This window comes from Oncorhynchus masou, chromosome 25, assembly GCF_036934945.1.
Source record: "Oncorhynchus masou masou isolate Uvic2021 chromosome 25, UVic_Omas_1.1, whole genome shotgun sequence".
Lineage (NCBI taxonomy): Eukaryota > Metazoa > Chordata > Actinopteri > Salmoniformes > Salmonidae > Oncorhynchus > Oncorhynchus masou.
In genome coordinates this window covers 35,524,731-35,549,302 of record NC_088236.1, presented here as the reverse complement: position 1 = coordinate 35,549,302, position 24,572 = coordinate 35,524,731, and the positions used below count along the sequence as shown (strand labels likewise).

Genomic DNA, 24,572 nt, shown 5'->3' with positions numbered 1-24,572 from the left:
ACAGATCACATTGATGTCACAGCAGCAGTCGTGTTCATCTCTTGACAAGGCATTAGGCCAGATAGAATGTGAAAAGCTTAACATGGCAAGCACAGGCTAACCTGCTCCCTCCCAGCAATGCCATTCACACTGAACTCACAGGACTAAAAGACCTGACGAACCATGACTAGACTGGCTCACTCACCTTGGGCTGGGCTCTACGAGGGAATGCAACTTTCGGATCAATCTAGAGGAGGGAGTTAAAGAGGAGAAAGGCCAGTTTAGACACGCAGCTCAATACAGAGCCCATGAAATCAGGTAAATGTGAACCAAGTCCATGGTTGTGGTCTCCTTGGTGCCACTCCTTGCCTCATCCTGTAAAGGTTCCTTATTAACATGGGTGTCCAGGTTACAATGCTGCACCAGTACATTAGTTCATTATGAAAGCTGGAGGTAAAAGACAACTAGAGGATAGACCTAGGTGAAAAACATTCATGAGTATAACATTTACTTTCTCTCTGAAAGAATCTGCTGCTAGATTTGGAACGAAGAAGCTCTCGTTTTAACTTCATTGTAACCATAACCCCATTGGCCTAGCCAGGGTTGCTCTCAGTTCTATGAATACTTTTCCAACCCCTGAAGTGGTGGTTTATAGGTGTGCAGGTGGAACGAGTGGGAATGTTTTCCGGCATGCCTGCCTGCCTTCCACAGCCCTCACCTCCTCTCGTCACCAACATGTGACCTCCTGGAATCTCACAAAGGCACTACAATCACAGACACATCTCACCTCTACAAAAAAAAAAAGGAAGTACAGCGAAAGAGACACAGTAGGTGAAAGAAAGGGAGGGACAGCACAGAACAAGAGGAAGACGAGGAAGACGAGGAGGAGGGAGAATGGACTGACGTAGACAGAGGAGAGAGTCGTCAACCTCACACACTGACAGCACGTCAGCCTCATTTTGTTTGCTTTTCTCTCCCGCTAAGACATTACGATGATTTCGTGAGCTATTTAAAAGCCAACATTTCATAGTGTGTTTATCACCATGCTTCCACACAGTTCTTCAGTAAACGTGGGAGCTAAGCTATCATTAACTATCATCAACAGTGCAGAGACTGAAATATTGGACATTTTCAGGAAGACGATAATACTAAATTAATATAACGATAATAAATAACAAAAGCCAAACCATTGAATTCATATATTTCCTATTGACAATATAGTCATTTGTTCAGACTGGATAAAGATGCGACGATAGAGACTATAGTACAGGAATTTAGAGACCTCTATAGTATTAGTCTCTACTGATCTAATAGAACAACTAGACTATTCCACGCTGTACTGTTATGCTACAAGACAGTAAGACAGTACAGTGCTAAGAGCACTATATTAGTCCGTAACCATGACAGGGTAGAGTGGAACTACAGTAGAACTACAGTAGAGAGCTAGTACCTCTGTGGTACACCACATGCGTTTACCAGAGTAAAGTACAGTTATGTCTACGTGTATAGTGTCGACATCACGGCAGGTTCTGTTGAACAGAGTGAGAAGGCTCGGCTAGACTGAATGGTGTATCGGATGCAGTCTACTGTTTAGTTCTATGGTTGCTAGACTACTCTGATAGTCACCTCCGGTCACCAACCCTCCTGATGTCCAACACTCCTGTGCACATTAAAAAAACAAACAAACAGACACACACAAACAAAATCAACGTACAGCAACCAACACACACCCATGGGTGGAAAATATGGACATTAGACAGGTGAGGGAACTTATTCATAAAATAATTTTTGAAAACAAAATGAATGACCCGAATAGAGAATTGATTGGAGAAAGATGAATGCCCCCCTTTTCTATATTTATGACACAAAGTAAAATACATAACCACAAACTGCAAAACATCCTGCTTTGAAAAAAATGTAATGATGACATATATATTGGATCTAAACGTGGCAGAGGTGTTGGTGTCAGGGAGATAGGCCGTAACCTAGGCCCACCGACTGTCCACAGAGCTGAGCCTTAGAAAAAGGCAAGGGGGCTTATCAAATCAGGACAATCCATTTGACCAATTACAGTCCAACCATGCACTCTTTAAAATAATGGTGCAAGTTGGAACCAAATAAGGTTCTTGAGAGCGATGCTATAGGGGAACCATTTTAGGATTTCTGAAGAACCATAAATGGGATGGTTCTTTGAAGATGGTTCTTTGAATAACCATACAAAATCGAACCATACAATATTGAATAGCTCTGCTGTAGTTTTAAGCCGAAAATTGCATATTTCCCATGGCATATTTCCCAGGGTGCCTTTCGAGTGAATTCTAGCGTTACCAGTACCCCCCATGACTGTGTTTATTAGTGACAGAGACATGGCTGTTACATTCATTACTTTTCAGTCCTGTGGCATTCACCAAGTGAGGTCTTAGCTGAATATATTGTCATTAAAATTTAATTATTGAAGACAATACAATACATATTTCATAAGTCCTTCTTTTGAGGGCCAGGTTTTACTCTAATTCAATGGCCTGAAACTCAGTTTATATGCCACATCAGCCCTGCAAATCACATTATGCTGGCTTGTGAAGTGATGTGCAATTCCTATTGGAATCCAGACAGAGTTGGGATATCCAACATTTTTGGAATTTGTATTAACACATCACCTGCATTCAGAATGACTGCCAGGGTTAGGAAGACGAAGATATGAGACTACCTTAAATATATAAACTGGAACAACCATAACGGGTGCAATAAGTCCAATAAATACGTTTTTTTAATGTTATTCATATTTGAGTAGCACAAGATTAATTCATCAATCAATGTACATGTAAAAACATAGATATTGACACAAACAACAACAAAACATAAAAAATTAAAAAAATCGACCTGCAATCATGTGCTGGGAAATATGATAATAATGGGAACACCAACACTGGCGTTCTTTTACACAATTGAGTGTTAATTTTACTCTTTACGGTGTTAATGTAACTCTTGAATCAACACTAGAAATGTTACACTGAAAGATCCATATTAATCACAGATGGGGTGATCCCACCTGACAACTTCCCGCACTCACTTCCTCGCTCTCCTCGACGACCTCCTGGGTCAGCATGCTAGTCCCTTCACGTCAGGGCTAACTGAAACCCCTTATCCATACCAATTCTACAATCAATATAAAGAATGATTTTATGATCTCTCAAGCTGCTTAGATTTGAATTTTCTAGGACAGGTTAACAATCGTAAATCGGTATTTTTAGACACCGACTTGGCCTATTTTCTTTTTTTTTACACCTTTAATCTTTATTTAACTCGGCAAGTCAGTTAAGAACACATTCTTATTTTCAATGACGGCCTAAGAACGGTGGGTTAACTGCCTCGTTCAAGGGCAGAACGACAGATTTTTACCTTGTCAGCTCGGGGGTTCAATCTTGCAACCTTAACTAGTCCAACGATCTAACCACTTGACTCTCATTGCACTCCACGAGGAGGCTGCCTGTTACGCGAATGCAGTAAGCCAAGGTAAGTTGCTAGCTAGCATTAAACTTATCTTATACAAAACAATCAATCATAAATCACTAGTTAACTACAGATGGTTGATGATATTACTAGTTTATCTAGCGTGCCCTGCGTTGCATATAATCGATGCGTATTCGCGAAAAAGAACTGTCGTTGCTCCAATGTGTACCTAATCATAAACATCAATGCCTTTCTTAAAATCAATAAACAAGTATATATTTTTAAACCTGCATATTTAGCTAAAGGAAATCCAGGTTAGCAGGCAATATTAACCAGGTGAAATTGTGTGTGTGTTCATTGCACGCAGAGTCAGTGTATATGCAACAGTTTGGGCCGCCTAATTTGCCAGAATTTTACGTAATTATGACATAACATTCAAGTTTGTGCAATGTAACAGGAATATTTAGACTGATGGATGCCACCCGTTAAATAAAATACGGAACTGTTCCGTATTTCACTGAAAGAATAAACGTCTTGTTTTCGAGATGACAGTTTTCGACCATATTAATGACCTAAGGCTCGTATTTCTGTGTATTATTATTGGCTCCTCTGTCCTCCACTCGTTACCTGTATTAATGGCACCTGTTTGAACTTGGTATCAGTATAAAAGACACCTGTCCACAACCTCAAAGTCACACTCCAAACTCCACTATGGCCAAGACCAAAGAGCTGTCAAAGGACACCAGAAACAAAATTGTAGACCTGCACCAGGCTGGGAAGGCTGAATCTGCAATAGGTAAGCAGCTTGGTTTGAAGAAATCAACTGTGGGAGCAATTATTAGGAAATGGAAGACATACAAGACCACTGATAATCTCCCTCGATCTGGGGCTCCACGCAAGATCTCACCCCGTGGGGTCAAAATGATCACAAGAACGTTGAGCAAAAATCCCAGAACCACACGGGGGGACCTAGTGAATGACCTGCAGAGAGCTGGGACCAAAGTAACAAAGCCTACCATCAGTAACACACTACGCGGCCAGGGACTCAAATCCTGCAGTGACAGACGTACTGGCTTAAGCAGGGGGACACATGTCCAGGCCTGTCTGAAGTTTGCTAGAGAGCATTTGGATGATCCAGAAGAAGATTGGGAGAATGTCATATGGTCAGATGAAACCAAAATAAAACTTTTTGGTAAAAATTCAACTCGTCATGTTTGGAGGACAAAGAATGCTGAGTTGCATCCAAAGAACACCATACCTACTGTGAAGCATGGGGGTGGAAACATCATGCTTTGGGGCTGTTTTTCTGCAAAGGGACCAGGACAACTGATCCATGTAAAGGAAAGAATGAATGGGACCATGTATCGCTCCAAAACATCACTGCTCTCGAGGAGATCTGCATGGGGGAATGGGCCAAAATACCAGCAACAGTGTGTGAAGACTTACAGAAAATGTTTGACCTCTGTCATTGCCAACAAAGGGTATATAACAAAGTATTGAGATAAACATTTGTTATTGACCAAATACTTATTTTCCACCTTAATTTGCAAATAAATGCATTCAAAATCCCACAATGTGATTTACTGGATTTTTTTCTCTCACTTTGTCTGTCATAGTTGAAGTGTACCTATGATGAAAATTACACAATTGGTGGCTGGCTAAATACTTTTTTGCCCCACTGTAATTAAGTCTATGATTTGATAGAGCAGTCTGACTGAGCGATGGTAGGCACCAGCAGGCTCGTAAGTATTCATTCAAACAGCACTTTCTTGCGTTTTGTCACTAGCTCTTTGCTGTGCTTCAAGCATTGCGCTGTTTATGACTTCAAGCCTATCAACTCCCGAGATTAGGCTGGTGTAACCGATGTGAAATGGCTAGCTAGTTTGCGGGGTGCGCACTAATAGCGTTTCAAACGTCACTCGCTCTGAGACTTGGAGTAGTTATTCCCCTCACTCTGCATGGGTAACGCTGCTTCGAGGGTGGCTGTTGTCCATGTGTTTCTGGTTCGAGCCCAGGTAGGGGCGAGGAGAGGGATGGAAGCTATACTGTTACACTGGCAATACTAAAGTGCCTACAAGAACATCCAATAGTCAAAGGTATATGAAATACAAATGGTCTTAAAAAAGTTAGCTTTCTTATATTACACATATTGCACTTTTACTTTCTTCTCCAACACTTTGTTTTTGCATTATTTAAACCAAATTGAATATGTTTCATTATTTATTTGAGGCTAAATTGATTTTATTGATGTATTATATTAAGTTAAAATAAGTGTTCATTCAGTATTGTTGTAATTGTCATTATTACAAATAAATACATTTGTAAAAATTACAATTTTTAAAATCGGCCGATTAATCGGTATCGTCTTTTTTTGGTCCTCCAATAATCGGTATCGGCGTTGAAAAATCAATATCGGTCAACCTCTAGTGGAGTACACCAATGACATCCATACTAAGGACTGAGTCCGACTGACACAATTCTCTATGTTTAGATAGAACATGTTTTACGAGCTGCAGGAGTCTTTAACACTCTGTAACTTGAGATTGAACTACTGTTGCCATCATCGATATATTAGCCTGTTGGGAGTATCCTTGTGTTCAAGTTATGCTTGAGAAATGTAGGACTACATAACATCTTGCAAAACTCACTTTACCTCAAACCCTTTTCTAAACCATGACGACAGAGTGCAACATCACTCCGATGGGAATAATCTTAAAGCATAATACAATAATCCTCCATAGATAGGCTACTCAAGTCACTAGCAGACAGTGTGCCCAGCAGCCACAAATAAAAGTCAATTAAAAAAGTCCTTCTGAGTAAACCCCCCTCCATTCTTGTCCTGGAGCAGGTTAGTCAGTCACAGCATGGTCAATTCTTTTGGTTGCCACTAGAGAAGGTTTCTCTCTCTACTGTCGAACAGGAGAGCCTGCCTGCGGCTGTGAGAGAGAAGAGAGGGAGCCGGGTGTTCTCGCTCTAAACTAAAGCCAACCCTACTCACCATCCCACCCCTGCCGTTGGTCACTGAGCCTTCTCCACCCCAGACACACACTCTAAAGCTGCAACAGAGCACCGGCCACGCAGAGCACAGTCACACCCTGTTACCAACCACACTCAGCCATGCTCCATCCAGCTGACAACACATGGATCTAATCTATTACTGCTCTAGGTTTTTATAGGAGGTTAAACTGTCACCTACGTAGTCTGGTATCCCAAGAATGATCATTTTCAAAGATGTTGGTTTGTGTCCAATCTCTTTGGAGGAAGGCGTAATGGAGACAAAAAAAGCCATGGCAACTAACCATTGAAGCCCCATTGAAACTATCATCATGCCAAATCAGACTGATGTCGTAACCTTTGACTTGGTCTGACTTCTTTAATCTATTATTTATCTACAAACGTTGCTCTACACTTCTAATACTACTGCACAGAATGTTACTTTGAAACTGTGCCGCTACCATTCCATAAAGCTCTGCACCCTATGACTCTCTCTCCCATAAAGCTCTCCACCCTATGACTCTCTCTCCCATAAAGCTCTCCACCCTATGACTCTCTCTCTCCCCCAAAAAGCTCTCCACCCTATGACTCTCTCTCTCCCATAAAGCTCTCCACCCTATGACTCTCTCCCCCATAACGCTCTCCACCCTATGACTCTCTCTCCCATTAAGCTCTCCACCCTATGACTCTCTTCCCCATATAGCTCTCCACCCTATGACTCTCTCCCCCATATAGCTCTCCACCCTATGACTCTCTCCCCCATAAAGGTCTCTACCCTATGACTCTCTCTCCCATAAAGCTCTCCACCCTATGACTCTCTTTCCCATAAAGCTCTCCACCCTATGACTCTCTTTCCCATAAAGCTCTCCATACTATGACTATCTCTCCCATAAAGCTCTCCACCCTATGACTCTCTTTCCCATAAAGCTCTCCACCCTATGACTCTCTCCCCCATAAAGCTCTCCAACCTATGACTCTCTTTCCCATAAAGCTCTCCACCCTATGACTCTCTCTCCCATAAAGTTCTCCACCCTATGACTCTCTCCCCCATAAAGATCTCCACCCTGACTCTCTCCCCCATATAGCTCCCCACCCTATGACTCTCTCCCCCATATAGCTCTCCACCCTATGACTCTCTCCCCCATAAAGGTTTCCACCCTATGACTCTCTCTACCATAAAGCTCTCCACCCTATGACTCTCTCTCCCATAAAGCTCTCCAACCTCTCTCTCTCCCCCATAAAGCTCTCCACCCTATGACTCTCTCTCCCATAACGCTCTCCACCCTATGACTCTCTCTCCATCCCATAAAGCTCTCCTACCTATAACACACTCTCTCTCTCCCATAAAGCTCTCCAACCTATCACACTCTCTCTCTCTCCCTCCCAAAAAGCTCTCCAACCTCTCTCGCTCTGTCCCATAAAGCTCTCCAACCTCTCTCCCATAAAGCTCTCCAACCTCTCTCGCTCTCTCTCTCTCTCATAGATCTCTCCAACCTCTCTCTCTCTCTCTCTCATAAAGCTCTCCAACCTCTCTCTCTCGCATAAAGCTCTCCAACCTCTCTCTCTCACTCTCTCTCTCTCATAAAGCTCTCCAACCTCTCTCTCCCACAAATCTCTCCAACCTCTCTCTCCCACAAACCTCTCCAACCGCTCTCTCTCGATCTCCCATAAAGCTCTTCACCCTATGACTCTCTTTTCCATAAAGCTCTCCACCCTATGACTCTCTCTCCCAAAAAGCTCTCCACCCTATGACTCTCTCTCCCAAAAAGCTCTCCACCCTATGACTCTCTTTCTCTCTCTCTCTCTCTCTCCCATAAAGCTCTCCACCCCAAGACTCTCTCTCGCTCTCCCATACAGCTCATCAACTTCTCTCTCTCCCGTAAAGCTCTCCACCCTATGACTCTCTCTCTCTCCCATAACGCTCTCCAACCTATCACACTCTCTCTTTCTCTCAAAAAGCTATCCAACCTCTCTCTCTCTCTCCCATGAAGATCTCCACCCTATGACTCACTCTCGCTCTCCCAAAAAGCTCTCCACGCTATCACTCTCCCCCATAAAGGTTTCCACCCTATGACTCTCTCTCTCCCATAACGCTCTCCAACCTATCAATCTCTCTCTCATAAAGCACTCCAACCCCTCTTTCTCTCTCATAAAGCTGTCCAACCTCTCTCTCACATAAAGCTCTCCACATCTCTCTCTCTCTCTCCCATAAAGCTCTCCAACCTATGACTCTCTCTCCCATAAAGCTCTCCACCCTATGACTCCCTCTCTCTCCCATAAAGCTCTCCACCCTATGACTCTCTCTCCCATAACGCTCTCCACCCTTTGACTCTCTCTCCATCCCATAAAGCTCTCCTACCTATAACACACTCTCCAACCTCTCTCGCTCTGTACCATAAAGCTCTCCAACCTCTCACTCCCATAAAGCTCTCCAACCTCTCTCTCTCTCTCTCTCTCCCCAACCTCTCTCTCTCTCTCTCTCTCTCCAACCTCTCTCTCTCTCTCTCTCTCCAACCTCTCTCTCTCTCTCTCTCTCTCTCTCATAAAGCTCTCCAACCTCTCTCTCTCTCTCTCTCATAAAGCTCTCCAACCTCTCTCTCTCTCTCGCATAAAGCTCTCCAACCTCTCTCTCTCTCTCTCTCATAAAGCTCTCCAACCCCTCTTTCTCGCTCATAAAGCTGTCCAACCTCTCTCTCTCTCTCTCCCGTAAAGCTCTCCACATATCTCTCTCTCCCATAAAGCTCTCCAACCTCTCTCTCTCCCATAAAGCTCTCTAACCTATGACTCTCTCTCCCATAAAGCTCTCCACCCTGACTCTCTCTCCCATAAAGCTCTCCACCCTATGACTCTCTCTCTATCCCATAAAGCTCTCCAACCTCACTCTCTCCCTCCCAAAAAGCTCTCCCATAAAGCTCTCCAACCTCTCTCTCTCCCATAAACCTCTCCAACCTCTCTCTCTCTCCCATAAAGCTCTCCAACCTCTCTCTCTCTCCCATAAAGCTCTCCAACCTCTCTCTCTCTCCCATAAAGCTCTCCAACCTCTCTCTCTCCCATAAAGCTCTCCAACCTCACTCTCTCCCTCCCAAAAAGCTCTCTCATAGAGCTCTCCAACCTCTCTCTCTCTCATAAAGCTTTCCAACCCCTCTTTCTCTCTCATAAAGCTCTACAACCCCTCTTTCTCTCTCATAAAGCTCTCCAACCCCTCTTTCTCTCTCATAAAGCTCTCCACCATGACTCGCTCTCTCTCCCATAAAGCGCTCCACCAAGACTCTCTCTCTCCCATTAAGCTCTCCAACCTCTCTCTCTCTCCCATAAAGCTCTCCAACCTCTCTCTCTCCCATAAAGCTCTCCAACCTATAACACACTCTCTCTCTCTCAAAGCTCTCCCATAAAGCTCTCCAACCTATCACACACACTCTCTCTCCATCCCATAAAGCTCTCCTACCTATAACACACTCTCTCTCTCTCAAAGCTCTCCCATAAAGCTCTCCAACCTATCACATACACTCTCTCTCTCCCATAAAGCTCTCCAACCTATCACACACACTCTCTCTCTCCCATAACGCTCTCCAACCTATCTCTCTCTCTCTCTCTCTCTCTCTGTGTGTTTCTCTGTCTCTCTCCCATAAAGCTCTCCAACCTCTCTCTCCCTCCCAAAAAGCTCTCCAACCTCTCTCGCTCTCTCCCATAAAGCTCTCTAACCTATGACTCTCTCTCCCATAAAGCTCTCCACCCTATGACTCCCTCTCTATCCCATAAAGCTCTCCAACCTATCACACACACTCTCTCTCTCCCATAACGCTCTACAACCTATCACTCTCTCCCATAAACCTCTCCAACCTCTCTCTTTCTCCCAATAAACCTCTCAAACCTCTCTCTCTCCCATAAAGCTCTCTAACCTATGACTCTCTCCCATAAACCTCTCCAACCTCTCTCTCTCTCCCATAAACCTCTTCCATTAAGCTCTCCAACCTCACTCTCTCTCAAAGCTCTCCAACCTCTCTCCAACATCTCTCCCTCTCCCATAAAGCCCTCCAACCTCTCTCTCTCTCTCCCATAAACCTCTCCAACCTCTCTCTCCCATAAAGCTCTCCACCCTATGACTCTCTCTACCAAAAAGCTCTCCACCCTATGACTTTCTTTCTCTCTCTCTCCCATAAACCTCTCCAACCTCTCTCTCCCATAAAGCTCTCCACCCTATGACTCTCTCTACCAAAAAGCTCTCCACCCTATGACTTTCTTTCTCTCTCTCTCCCATAAAGCTCTCCACCCTATGACTCTCTCTCCCATAAAGCTCTCCACCCTATGACTCTCTCTCCCATAAAGCTCTGCACCCTATGACTCTCTCTCCCATAACGCTCTCCACCCTATGACTCTCTCTCCCATAACGCTCTCCACCCTATGACTCTCTCTCCCATAAAGCTCTCCACCCTATGACTCTCTCTCCCATAAAGCTCTCCAACCTCTCTCTCTCTCCCATAAAGCTCTCCAACCTCTCTCTCTCCCATAAAGCTCTCCAACCTCACTCTCTCCCTCCCAAAAAGCTCTCTCATAGAGCTCTCCAACCTCTCTCTCTCTCATAAAGCTTTCCAACCCCTCTTTCTCTCTCATAAAGCTCTACAACCCCTCTTTCTCTCTCATAAAGCTCTCCAACCCCTCTTTCTCTCTCATAAAGCTCTCCACCATGACTCTCTCTCTCTCCCATAAAGCGCTCCACCAAGACTCTCTCTCCCATTAAGCTCTCCAACCTCTCTCTCTCTCCCATAAAGCTCTCCAACCTCTCTCTCTCCCATAAAGCTCTCCAACCTATAACACACTCTCTCTCTCTCAAAGCTCTCCCATAAAGCTCTCCAACCTATCACACACACTCTCTCTCCATCCCATAAAGCTCTCCTACCTATAACACACTCTCTCTCTCTCAAAGCTCTCCCATAAAGCTCTCCAACCTATCACATACACTCTCTCTCTCCCATAAAGCTCTCCAACCTATCACACACACTCTCTCTCTCCCATAACGCTCTCCAACCTATCTCTCTCTCTCTCTCTCTGTGTGTTTCTCTGTCTCTCTCCCATAAAGCTCTCCAACCTCTCTCTCCCTCCCAAAAAGCTCTCCAACCTCTCTCGCTCTCTCCCATAAAGCTCTCTAACCTATGACTCTCTCTCCCATAAAGCTCTCCACCCTATGACTCCCTCTCTATCCCATAAAGCTCTCCAACCTATCACACACACTCTCTCTCTCCCATAACGCTCTACAACCTATCACTCTCTCCCATAAACCTCTCCAACCTCTCTCTTTCTCCCAATAAACCTCTCAAACCTCTCTCTCTCCCATAAAGCTCTCTAACCTATGACTCTCTCCCATAAACCTCTCCAACCTCTCTCTCTCTCCCTCTCAAAGCTCTCCAACCTCTCTCCCTCTCCCATAAAGCCCTCCAACCTCTCTCTCTCTCTCTCCCATAAAGCTCTCCAACCTCTCTCTCTCTCCCATAAACCTCTTCCATTAAGCTCTCCAACCTCACTCTCTCTCAAAGCTCTCCAACCTCTCTCCAACATCTCTCCCTCTCCCATAAAGCCCTCCAACCTCGCTCTCTCTCTCCCATAAACCTCTCCACCCTATGACTCTCTCTACCAAAAAGCTCTCCACCCTATGACTTTCTTTCTCTCTCTCTCCCATAAAGCTCTCCACCCTATGACTCTCTCTCCCATAAAGCTCTCCACCCTATGACTCTCTCTCCCATAAAGCTCTGCACCCTATGACTCTCTCTCCCATAACGCTCTCCACCCTATGACTCTCTCTCCCATAACGCTCTCCACCCTATGACTCTCTCTCCCATAACGCTCTCCACCCTATGACTCTCTCTCCCATAAAGCTCTCCACCCTATGACTCTCTCTCCCATAAAGCTCTCCACCCTATGACTCTCTCTCCCATAACGCTCTCCACCCTATGACTCTCTCTCCCATTAAGCTCTCCACCCTATGACTCTCTCTCCCATAAAGCTCTCCACCCTATGACTCTCTCTCCCATAAAGCTCTGCACCCTATGACTCTCTCTCCCATAACGCTCTCCACCCTATGACTCTCTCTCCCATAACGCTCTCCACCCTATGACTCTCTCTCCCATAAAGCTCTCCACCCTATGACTCTCTCTCCCATTAAGCTCTCCACCCTATGACTCTCTCTCTATCCCATAAAGCTCTCCAACCTATCACACTCTCTCTCCCATAACGCTCTCCAAACTATCACTCTCTCTTTCTCTCAAAAAGCTATCCAACCTCTCTCTCTCTCTCTCCCATAAAGATCTCCACCCTATGACTCACTCTCCAACCTATCATTCTCTCTCTTTCTCCCTCCCATTAAGCTCTCCAACCTCACACTCTCTCTCTCTGTTTCTCTGTCTCTCTCTCTCTCCCATAAAGATCTCCAACCTTTCACACTCTCTCCCTCCCAAAAAGCTATCCAACCTCTCTCTCTCTCTCCCATAAAGCTCTCCAACCTCTCTCTCTCACTCTCTCTCTCTCATAAAGCTCTCCAACCTCTCTCTCTCACTCTCTCTCTCTCATAAAGCTCTCCAACCTCTCTCTCCCACAAACCTCTCCAACCGCTCTCTCCCACAAACCTCTCCAACCGCTCTCTCCCACAAACCTCTCCAACCGCTCTCTCCCACAAACCTCTCCAACCGCTCTCTCCCACAAACCTCTCCAACCGCTCTCTCTCGATCTCCCATAAAGCTCTCCACCCTATGACTCTCTCTCCCATAAAGCTCTCCACCCTCTCTCTCTCTCTCTCTCTCTCTCTCTCTCTCTCTCTCTCTCTCTCTCTCTCTCTCATAAAGCTCTCCACCCCAAGACTCTCTCTCGCTCTCTCATACAGCTCATCAACTTCTCTCTCTCCCGTAAAGCTCTCCACCCTATGACTCTCTCTCTCTCCCATAACGCTCTCCAACCTATCACACTCTCTCTTTCTCTCAAAAAGCTATCCAACCTCTCTCTCTCTCTCTCCCATGAAGATCTCCACCCTATGACTCACTCTCGCTCTCCCAAAAAGCTCTCCACGCTATCACTCTCCCCCATAACGCTCTCCAACCTATCAATCTCTCTCTCTCCCATAACGCTCTCCAACCTATCAATCTCTCTCTCTCAAAGCTCTCCAACTTCTCTCTCTCTCCCATTAAGCTCTCCAACCTCACTCTCTCTCTCTCAAAGCTCTCCAACCTTTCTCACACTCTCTCTCCCTCCCCAAAAGCTATCCAACCTCTCTCTCTCCCATAAAGCTCTCCAACCTATCACTCTCTCTCTCTCAAAGCTCTCCAACCTCTCTCTCTCTCCCATAAAGCCCTCCAACCTCTCTCTCTTCCCTATGACTCTCTCCGTCTCTCCCGTAAAGCGCTCCACCCGATGACTCTCTGTGTCTCTCCCGTAAAGCTCTCCACCCGATGACTCCCTGTCTCTCCCGTAAAGCTCTCCACCCGATGACTCTCTCTGTCTCTCCCGTAAAGCTCTCCAACCTATCACTCTCTCTCCCGTAAAGCTCTCCAACCTATCACACTCTCTCTTTCTCTCAAAAAGCTCTCCAACCTATCACACTCTCTCTTTCTCTCAAAAAGCTCTCCAACCTATCACACTCTCTCTTTCTCTCAAAAAGCTCTCCAACCTATCACACTCTGTTTCTCTCCCAAAAAGCGCTCCACCCTATCACTCTTCCCCATAAAGCTCTCCAACCTCTCTCTCCCCCATAAAGCTCTCCACCCTATGACTCTCTCTCCCCTAAAGCTCTCCACCCTATGACTCTCTCTCCCATAAAGCTCTCCACCCTATGACTCTCTCTCCCATAAAGCTCTCCACCCTATGACTCTCTCCCCCATAAAGCTCTCCACCCTATGACTCTCTCCCCCATAAAGCTCTCCACCCTATGACTCTCTCTCTATCCCATAAAGCTCTCCTACCTATCACACTCTCTCCCTCTCTCTCCCATAACGCTCTCCAACCTATCACTCTCTCTCTCAAAGCTCTCCAACCTATCACACTCTCTCTCTCCCAAAAAGCTATCCAACCTCTCTCTCTCTCCCATAAAGCTCTCCAACCTCTCTCTCTCTCTCTCCCATAAAGCTCTCCAACCCCTCTCTCTCTCTCTCCCATAAAGCTCTCCAACCTCTCTCTCTCTCTCTCCCATAAAGCTCTCCAACCTCTCTCTCTCTCTCTCTCTCCCATAAAGCTCTCCAACCTCTCTCTCTCTCTCCCATAAAGCTCTCCAACCTCTCTCTCTCTCTCCCATAAAGCTCTCCAACCCCTCTCTCTCTCTCTCCCATAAAGCTCTCCAACCCCCTCTCTCTCTCTCCCATAAAGCTCTCCAACCCCTCTCTCTCTCTCTCTCCCATAAAGCTCTCCAACCCCTCTCTCTCTCTCCCATAAAGCTCTCCAACCCCCTCTCTCTCTCTCCCATAAAGCTCTCCAACCCCTCTCTCTCTCTCTCTCTCTCCCATAAAGCTCTCCAACCCCTCTCTCTCTCTCTCCCATAAAGCTCTCCAACCTCTCTCTCCCATAAAGCTCTCCAACCTCTCTCTCTCTCTCTCTCTCTCCCATAAAGCTTTCCAACCTCACTTCCTCTCTCAAAGCTATCCAACCTATCACACTCTCTCTCCCATAAAGCTCTCCAACCTCACTCTCTCAAAGCTATCCAACCTATCACTCACTCTCTCTCTCTCTCCCATAAAGCTTTCCAACCTCACTTTCTCTCTCAAAGCTATCCAACCTATCACACTCTCTCTCCCATAAAGCTCTCCAACCTCACTCTCTCAAAGCTATCCAACCTATCACTCACTCTCTCTCTCTCTCTCTCTCTCTCCCATAAAGCTCTCCAACCCCTCTCTCTCGCTCTCCCATAAAGCTCTCCAACCTCTCTCTCTCTCTCTCTCTCCCATAAAGCTCTCCAACCTCTCTCTCTCTCTCCCATAAAGCTCTCCAACCTCTCTCTCTCTCTCCCATAAAGCTCTCCAACCCCTCTCTCTCTCTCCCATAAAGCTCTCCAACCCCCTCTCTCTCTCTCTCCCATAAAGCTCTCCAACCCCTCTCTCTCTCTCTCCCATAAAGCTCTCCAACCCCTCTCTCTCTCTCTCCCATAAAGCTCTCCAACCCCCCTCTCTCTCTCTCTCCCATAAAGCTCTCCAACCTCTCTCTCTCTCTCTCTCCCATAAAGCTCTCCAACCTCTCTCTCCCATAAAGCTCTCCAACCTCTCTCTCTCTCTCTCTCTCTCTCTCTCTCTCTCTCTCTCTCTCTCTCATAAAGCTCTCCACCCCAAGACTCTCTCTCGCTCTCTCATACAGCTCATCAACTTCTCTCTCTCCCGTAAAGCTCTCCACCCTATGACTCTCTCTCTCTCCCATAACGCTCTCCAACCTATCACACTCTCTTTCTCTCAAAAAGCTATCCAACCTCTCTCTCTCTCTCCCATGAAGATCTCCACCCTATGACTCACTCTCGCTCTCCCAAAAAGCTCTCCACGCTATCACTCTCCCCATAACGCTCTCCAACCTATCAATCTCTCTCTCCCATAACGCTCTCCAACCTATCAATCTCTCTCTCAAAGCTCTCCAACTTCTCTCTCTCCCATTAAGCTCTCCAACCTCACTCTCTCTCTCTCAAAGCTCTCCAACCTTTCTCACACTCTCTCCCTCCCCAAAAGCTATCCAACCTCTCTCTCTCCCATAAAGCTCTCCAACCTATCACTCTCTCTCTCTCAAAGCTCTCCAACCTCTCTCTCTCTCCCATAAAGCCCTCCAACCTCTCTCTCTTCCCTATGACTCTCTCCGTCTCTCCCGTAAAGCGCTCCACCCGATGACTCTCTGTGTCTCTCCCGTAAAGCTCTCCACCCGATGACTCCCTGTCTCTCCCGTAAAGCTCTCCACCCGATGACTCTCTCTGTCTCTCCCGTAAAGCTCTCCAACCTATCACTCTCTCCCGTAAAGCTCTCCAACCTATCACACTCTCTCTTTCTCTCAAAAAGCTCTCCAACCTATCACACTCTCTTTCTCTCAAAAAGCTCTCCAACCTATCACACTCTCTTTCTCTCAAAAAGCTCTCCAACCTATCACACTCTGTTTCTCTCCCAAAAGCGCTCCACCCTATCACTCTTCCCCATAAAGCTCTCCAACCCTCTCTCCCCCATAAAGCTCTCCACCCTATGACTCTCTCTCCCCTAAAGCTCTCCACCCTATGACTCTCTCTCCCATAAAGCTCTCCACCCTATGACTCTCTCTCCCATAAAGCTCTCCACCCTATGACTCTCTCCCCCATAAAGCTCTCCACCCTATGACTCTCTCCCCCATAAAGCTCTCCACCCTATGACTCTCTCTCTATCCCATAAAGCTCTCCTACCTATCACACTCTCTCCCTCTCTCTCCCATAACGCTCTCCAACCTATCACTCTCTCTCTCAAAGCTCTCCAACCTATCACACTCTCTCTCTCCCAAAAAGCTATCCAACCTCTCTCTCTCCCATAAAGCTCTCCAACCTCTCTCTCTCCCATAAAGCTCTCCAACCCCTCTCTCTCTCTCTCCCATAAAGCTCTCCAACCTCTCTCTCTCTCTCCCATAAAGCTCTCCAACCTCTCTCTCTCTCTCTCTCTCTCCCATAAAGCTCTCCAACCTCTCTCTCTCTCTCTCCCATAAAGCTCTCCAACCTCTCTCTCTCTCCCATAAAGCTCTCCAACCCCCCTCTCTCTCTCTCTCCCATAAAGCTCTCCAACCACCCTCTCTCTCTCTCCCATAAAGCTCTCCAACCCCCTCTCTCTCTCTCTCCCATAAAGCTCTCCAACCCCTCTCTCTCTCTCTCCCATAAAGCTCTCCAACCCCTCTCTCTCTCTCCCATAAAGCTCTCCAACCCCTCTCTCTCTCCATAAAGCTCTCCAACCCCTCTCTCTCTCTCTCCCATAAAGCTCTCCAACCCCTCTCTCTCTCTCTCCCATAAAGCTCTCCAACCTCTCTCTCTCTCTCTCTCTCTCTCTCCCATAAAGCTTTCCAACCTCACTTCCTCTCTCAAAGCTATCCAACCTATCACACTCTCTCTCCCATAAAGCTCTCCAACCTCACTCTCTCAAAGCTATCCAACCTATCACTCACTCTCTCTCTCTCTCTCCCATAAAGCTTTCCAACCTCACTTTCTCTCTCAAAGCTATCCAACCTATCACACTCTCTCTCCCATAAAGCTCTCCAACCTCACTCTCTCAAAGCTATCCAACCTATCACTCACTCTCTCTCTCTCTCTCTCTCTCTCCCATAAAGCTCTCCAACCCCTCTCTCTCGCTCTCCCATAAAGCTCTCCAACCTCTCTCTCTCTCTCTCCCATAAAGCTCTCCAACCTCTCTCTCTCTCCCATAAAGCTCTCCAACCTCTCTCTCTCTCCCATAAAGCTCTCCAACCCCTCTCTCTCTCTCTCCCATAAAGCTCTCCAACCCCTCTCTCTCTCTCTCCCATAAAGCTCTCCAACCCCTCTCTCTCTCTCTCCCATAAAGCTCTCCAACCCCTCTCTCTCTCTCTCCCATAAAGCTCTCCAACCCCCCTCTCTCTCTCTCCCATAAAGCTCTCCAACCTCTCTCTCTCTCTCTCCCATAAAGCTCTCCAACCTCTCTCTCCCATAAAGCTCTCCAACCTCTCTCTCTCTCTCTCTCTCTCTCTCTCCCATAAAGCTTTCCAACCTCACTTTCTCTCTCAAAGCTATCCAACCTATCACACTCTCTCTCCCATAAAGCTCTCCAACCTCACTCTCTCAAAGCTATCCAACCTATCACTCACTCTCTCTCTCTCTCTCCCATAAAGCTCTCTAACCTATCACTCTCTCTCTCCCATAAAGCCCTCCAACCGCTCTCTCTCTCTACCCTATGACTCTCTCCGTCTCTCCCGTAAAGCTCTCCACCCGATGACTCTCTCTGTCTCTCCCGTAAAGCTCTCCACCCGATGACTCTCTCTGTCTCTCCCGTAAAGCTCTCCACCCGATGACTCTCTCTGTCTCTCCCGTAAAGCTCTCCACCCGATGACGCTCTCTGTCTCTCCCGTAAAGCTCTCCACCCGATGACTCTGTCTCTCCCATAAAGCTCTCCACCCGATGACTTGCTTCATGGCTTTATTGGCATGGGAAACATATGTTAACATTGCAAAAGCAAGTGCAGTGGATAATAAACAAGGGTGAAAAACTAAATTAAGAGTAAACATTACACTCACAGAAGTTCCAAAAGAATAAAGACATTTCAAATGTCATAATATGTCTATATACAGTGTTGTAACGAAGTGCAAATAGTTAAAGTACAAAAGGAAAAATAAATAAACATAAATATGCGTTGTATTTACAATGGTGTTTGTTCTTCACTGGTTGTCCTTTTCTTGTAGCAACAGGTCACACATCTGGCTGCTGTGATTGCACACTGTGCTATTTCACCCAGTATATATGGGAGTTTATCAAAATTAGGTTTGTTTTTGAATTCTTTGTGGATCTGTGTAATCTGAGGGAAATATGGGTCTCTAATATGGTCATACATTTGGCAGGGGGTTCGGAAGTGCAGCACAGTTTCCACCTCATTTTGTGGGCAGTGAGCACATAGCCGTCTGCCTACGATGGCCTCTCAATAGCAATGCTCACTGAGTCTGTACATAGTCAAAGCTTTCCTTAAGTTTGGGCCAGTCACAGTGGTCAGGTATTCTGCCACTGTGTACTCTGTTTAGGGCTAAATCACATTCTAGTTTGCAGTTTTTTTGTTGTTAATTCTTTCCCATATGTCAAGCAATTATCTTGTTGTTTTCTCATGATTTGGTTGGGTGTAATTGTGTTGCTGTCCTGGGGCTGTGTTTGTGAACAGAGCCCCAGGACCAGCTTGCTTAAGGGACTGTTCTCGAGATTCATCCCTCTGTAGGCAATGGCTTTGTTATGGAAGATTTGGGAATCGCTTCCTTTTAGGTGGTTGTAGAATTTAACAGCTTTTCTGAATTTTGATAATTAGCGGGTATCAACCCAATTCTGCTCTGCATGCATTATTTGGTGTTTTGCACAGAGGATATTTTTGCAGAACTCTGCATGCAGTCTCAATTTGGTGTTTGTCCCATTTTGTGAATTCTTGGTTGGTGAGCAGACCCCAGACCTCACAACCATAAAGATCAATAAGGTTCTATAACTGATTCAAGCTTTTTTTTAGCCAGATCATAATTGGTATGTCGAATTTTATGTTCCTTTTGATTGCATAAAGGCCTTCATTGCCTTGTCTCTTAGCTCGTTCACAGTTCTCTGGAAGTTACCTGTGGCGCTAATGTTTAGGCCGAGGTCTGTATAGTTTGTGTGCTCTAGGGCAACGGTGTCTAGATGGAATTTGTATTTGTGGTCCTGGTGACTGGACCTTTTTTTGCGCACCATTATTTTTGTCTTACTGAGATTTACTCGTGCTCTCTTTCCCATATAGCTCTCCACCCTAACTATGACTCTCCTTCCCTCCCTCCCTCGAGTGGTGTCCTCTTTAGTCTCATTTTCCTTGTGTATATCTGTAGATATGTTGAGATGGTGTACCTCTCCAAACACAAAAGGGAAGAAGGAGCCTCAGCACATTTCAATACACTGACCTACCCCCAACCATCACCACTCCCACCCAGTAAGGGGGAACTCAGCCATCCCTATGACGACCAACAGGCAGCATTGTTCCCAAACCAGCCCACATTCATTAATAACAAAACCACACAACCCCCAGAGTTTTAAAAACGCAAGTTATACACACTCCCTCATGCATATGTACACATAGAAACAGGTTGTTCGAAACAATAGTGCATGTCTTTGATCTGACTAACGGAGTTCTGAGATTTTCTTTTGGTTATCCCACAAGGGATCATAATGCCCCTCCATATGGTAGTGGTTGTTCTGACACTCCCTCCCTATTGAATAGCACCGATATGTCAATGTTGGGAGTATCACTATCTTGTCCCAACTACATAAACACCTGTAGCTTACTAATTTCAGGGAGCAGAGGCACAAGTTAATGAATTGATGTGTTTAAAGAAGACAGTTATGGAGGTAATTTTCACCCTAGGAACAAATTACTTGCGAACTGAAGTGTAAAACAGCATGCAGAACATTTGACGATGAGTTTACACTTGCTATGAAGCAGAAACGGTGCAATTGAGCACAACCCTGCCTGGGTCCCCCAGTTTCCATGGCAATTGACACTGTGTAACACTTTCTTGACCGTTTCACTGTGGGGGGGGGCACATTCTGTAGCCCAGTCTATTCCTGAACTTTACTCCATGGCTCAACATGTCGTTTTTAGACCCCATTAAGTGTCATGTGTAAAGAATACTGGCAATTCATGTTGGGAAGAGCAAAGTATTTTACTAATAGCATAGTTTAGTAGTCTATATTAAATTAAAAGGCAGCTATGGCAACTCTTTAATAGTGCCATATTAAGGCAATAATATATCTACATGTACTTAATTTTGTATTTACATTTGACTTATTTCTCAGAGATAATGTAATAACTTTACAAAAGTAAAATAAAATTGTAGAAAATGTCTAAAAGACTTAAAAATTGATAAAACTACTACAGCCATATTAAATATGGTTTTAGTTAGCTCGTGAGAACAAAAAACATGTTTTGGAGTAGGCTTTTGGGTAAAAAATAGAAGTGATATTAGAAAAGTATTCTAGTCTACAGAAATACTTTAAGTGGATTAATAACTCACTGTTTTTGAATCCAACTCATGCCTGGTTACTGCCAAAACTGAATCCACACCGGCCTGGTCAACAAACGTGACAAATCCAAAACCCCTGCAAATAAATATCAGCATATACAGTGCTTTCAGAAAGTATTCACACACCTTGACTTTTTACACATTTTGTTGTTACAGCCTGAATTTAAAATGGGAGTAAATTGAGATTGTCACTGGCCTAATACCCCATGTCAAAGTGCAGATATGTTTTTCGAAATAATTAAACATGAAACGCTGAAATGTCTTGATTAATAAGTATTCAACCCCTTTTTATGGCAATACAACACATGAATGAGAACCACTTCATATTTTCAAGTATAGTGGTGGCTGCATCATGTTATGGGTATACTTGTAATCGTTAAAGGACTGGGAAGTTTTAGGATAAAAGATAAACGCAATGGAACTTAGCACAGGCAAAATCCTAGAGGAAAACGGTTTCATTTTTTATTTAACTAGGCAAGTCAGTTAAGAACAAATTCTTATTTACAATGACAGCCTACTCTGGCCAAACCCTCCCCTAACCAGGACAACGCTGAGTCAATTGTGCGCTGCCCTATGGGACTCCCGATCACAGCCGGTTGAGATAAAGCCTGGGATCAAACCTGGTTCAGTCTGCTTCCCCTCCCAGACACTGGAAGACGAATTCACCTTTCAGCAAGACAATAATCTGAAATCTACACTGGAGTTGCTTACCAAGAAGACAGTGAATGTTCCTGAGTGGCCGAGTTACAGTTTTGACTTACATATGCTTGAAAATCTATGGCAAGACCTGAAAATGGTTGTCTAGCAATGGTCAACAACCATTTTGACAGAGCTGAAATCATTTTGAAATAGAATAATGGGCAAATATTATACAATCCAGGTGTGGAAAGCTCTTAGACACTTACCCAGAAAGACTCACCGCCTTAATCACTGACAAAGGTGAGTCTAACATTTGGGGTATGAATACCGAATTAGATATATTTTATTTTCAATAAAATGTGCTTTTTTCTTCTTTTTATTTTTTACAATTTTCACTTTGTCATTATGTGATATTGTGTAGATGGGTGAGACAAATCTATTTAATCCATTTTGAACTCAGCCTGTAACACAAAACGTGGAATAAGTCAAGCGGTATGAATACTTTCTGAAGGCACTGTACAATAATTCAAACACAAAGAAAGTATGGACACATAATAATCATGTGAATTAAGTAGGCCTGTGTAGTCACGAGCAGTTGTAACTGGTGCGATGTGTCTTGAGCGGGCTTGGGCTTTTCTGATAGGGCGCTGCACCGCGCACACCCCCCTCACCTAGAGCGCTTGGTAACTGGATCCCGCATCACCATGCACTCCTTCACCTCGCCATACTTGCAAAAGTACTCTTTCAATCCCTCTGAAAGAAAGAAGATCAACAAACTGAGAAACTATTTTTTTGTATGTCGGTTGCATAAAGCAGGTGGTGTGTGACGCTACAGCCTTCTACGGTAGAATTGTAGCCACCATTGTTCAACTTTCTGTTGGTCGCAGTCTGTGATTCGGTTCAAACGTCAACAATGTTAATGTCCAGTAATGAGAACATAAAATAAGGAATATTTAAATTTGACCATGACAGCCTATACAGAATCGGATATATTTCGTTTATATCAACATGCATACCGAAAAAAAGAAATGATGATACAATATCCAATGACAGAATCAAGACAAAACTCATCCCTCAAGGAATGCAACGATCTTTCTTCCTGCGATGTGCTCAATTATTGTCTTGAACAATAGCCTATTGCCAAAGATTTAGGGACAGTTGTAGTTGTCTCATTACTTTAGCATTGATTCATTTTCATCTTGGCATTCTGTATTATATCCCCCTGTATGCTAGGCTACTGATCTGTGTTGAATGAGGGACTGATTTTAGCAAAGGACCTCTGATTGAATTTATTTAGATGCCAAGCGAGTGTAGCACAACTCATTCATCACTTTTAGAAATCTGTAATCAAAACAAGAATTTAGGCTAATAGCTACATGTGATTATTTCCTACTCTCACTGTGACTTTAAAAACACATGACTGAGAATCACATACGAGAATAAACGGCTGATAAAAGTTTGATAAAGTTTGGAGAAAAAGCTCACCTTGTGTCGTCTGCCAGCTGAGACCGCCTATGAACATTTTGCTAAAAGAAATAACACGTAAGTGAAAATGCACATTAAATAGGGCTACGTAATATGTAAGCTTTGATTTTTGGTAAACAAGGGCAGTTCAAACATTTAGAAATGTCGACCCGTTACAGCAATATTTAACTCGCTTAATATAAATTATAACAACGTTATTGAAGCCTAACTTAGTTGTTCACAAAAATACTATGAATGGGCGGTCTCTCTTTGAAGATGAGAAGCCCATGGACCAACAACACAAAAAGTGCGAGCACGCTCTCCGTCTCAGTAAAATAGGTAGTTTCTCTCAACTCCAGGGTTTGTCTCTGAGGTGTATCAATCTCATGACTAGGTGTAGCCGAATGAGATAGGTAGGTTTACCAGGGGTCGTGAGGGGAGTCCGTGGAGGACAGGCTGCTCTGGCTCCCTTCCGTATCCATTTCGTGCCGGTGTGTTCAGACTGTACGGTATGGAAAAACAGACCGAGTGGAGAGATGGTGCGGGGGTTTGACCAAGGTTTAAGAGAGGAACGGGCTGTTGCAGAGAGGAGGGACGAGTGCATTTGGCTCAAGGAGATGGTCGACTCCTCCTCCTTGTGCTGTGCCCGCGTGTTCCTCTCATCCTAGCGGTACGCACATTTTACGCATGCTTATAAATACAAAAATGCGTTACAATTTGTAAAATAAACAAATAGAGATATCAATATGTATTTTAGTTTGGGTAAATGATAATACTGTATGAAATCATTAGAATTATCATTTTTGTTGGTGTGAGCTAAAGATATTTCGTACCGGTTCAAGGTTTTAAACGAGGCACATACATACACTTATATATTCAAAAGTATGTGGACACCCCTTCAAATGAGTGGATTCGGCTATTTCAGCCACACCGTTGCTGGCTGGTGCATAAAACCGAGCATACAACCATGCAATCTCGATAGATAAACATTGGCAATAGGCCTTACTTAAGAACTCAGTGACTTTCAATATGACACCATCATAGGATGCCACCTTTCCAACAAGTCAGTTTGTAAGATTTCTGCCCTGCTAGCGCTGCCCCGGTCAACTGTAAGTGCTGTTATTATGAAGTGGAAACGTCTAGGGGCAACAAAGGCTCAGCCACTGAGTGCTGAAGAGCGTAGTGCGTAAAAAAATATTAAAATGGCCTGTCCTCGGTGGCAACACTCGCTACCGAGTTGCAAACTGCCTCTGGAAGCAACTTCAGCACAATAACTGTTCATCGGGAGCTTCATGAAATGGGTTTCCATAGCTGAGAAGCCGCACACATTT

At 44.9% G+C, this 24,572-nt stretch overlaps 1 protein-coding gene across 1 annotated transcript in view; it reads right to left on the bottom strand.

The window, feature by feature from the left end:
* Positions 1-23,793, bottom strand: part of LOC135514196 (RNA-binding protein Musashi homolog 1-like) — a 32,868-nt gene extending 9,075 nt beyond the window's left edge. Inside the window, exons 1-5 of the mRNA XM_064937489.1 lie at positions 23,665-23,793; positions 23,263-23,303; positions 22,449-22,530; positions 21,130-21,214; positions 185-226 (exon numbers count right to left, since the gene is read on the bottom strand). Coding sequence (XP_064793561.1) covers positions 185-226; positions 21,130-21,214; positions 22,449-22,530; positions 23,263-23,303; positions 23,665-23,723 — 309 coding nt within the window. The 5' untranslated portion in view covers positions 23,724-23,793. The remainder of the gene's footprint in view (positions 1-184; positions 227-21,129; positions 21,215-22,448; positions 22,531-23,262; positions 23,304-23,664) is intronic.
* Between the last annotated feature and the right edge of the window lie 779 nt (positions 23,794-24,572).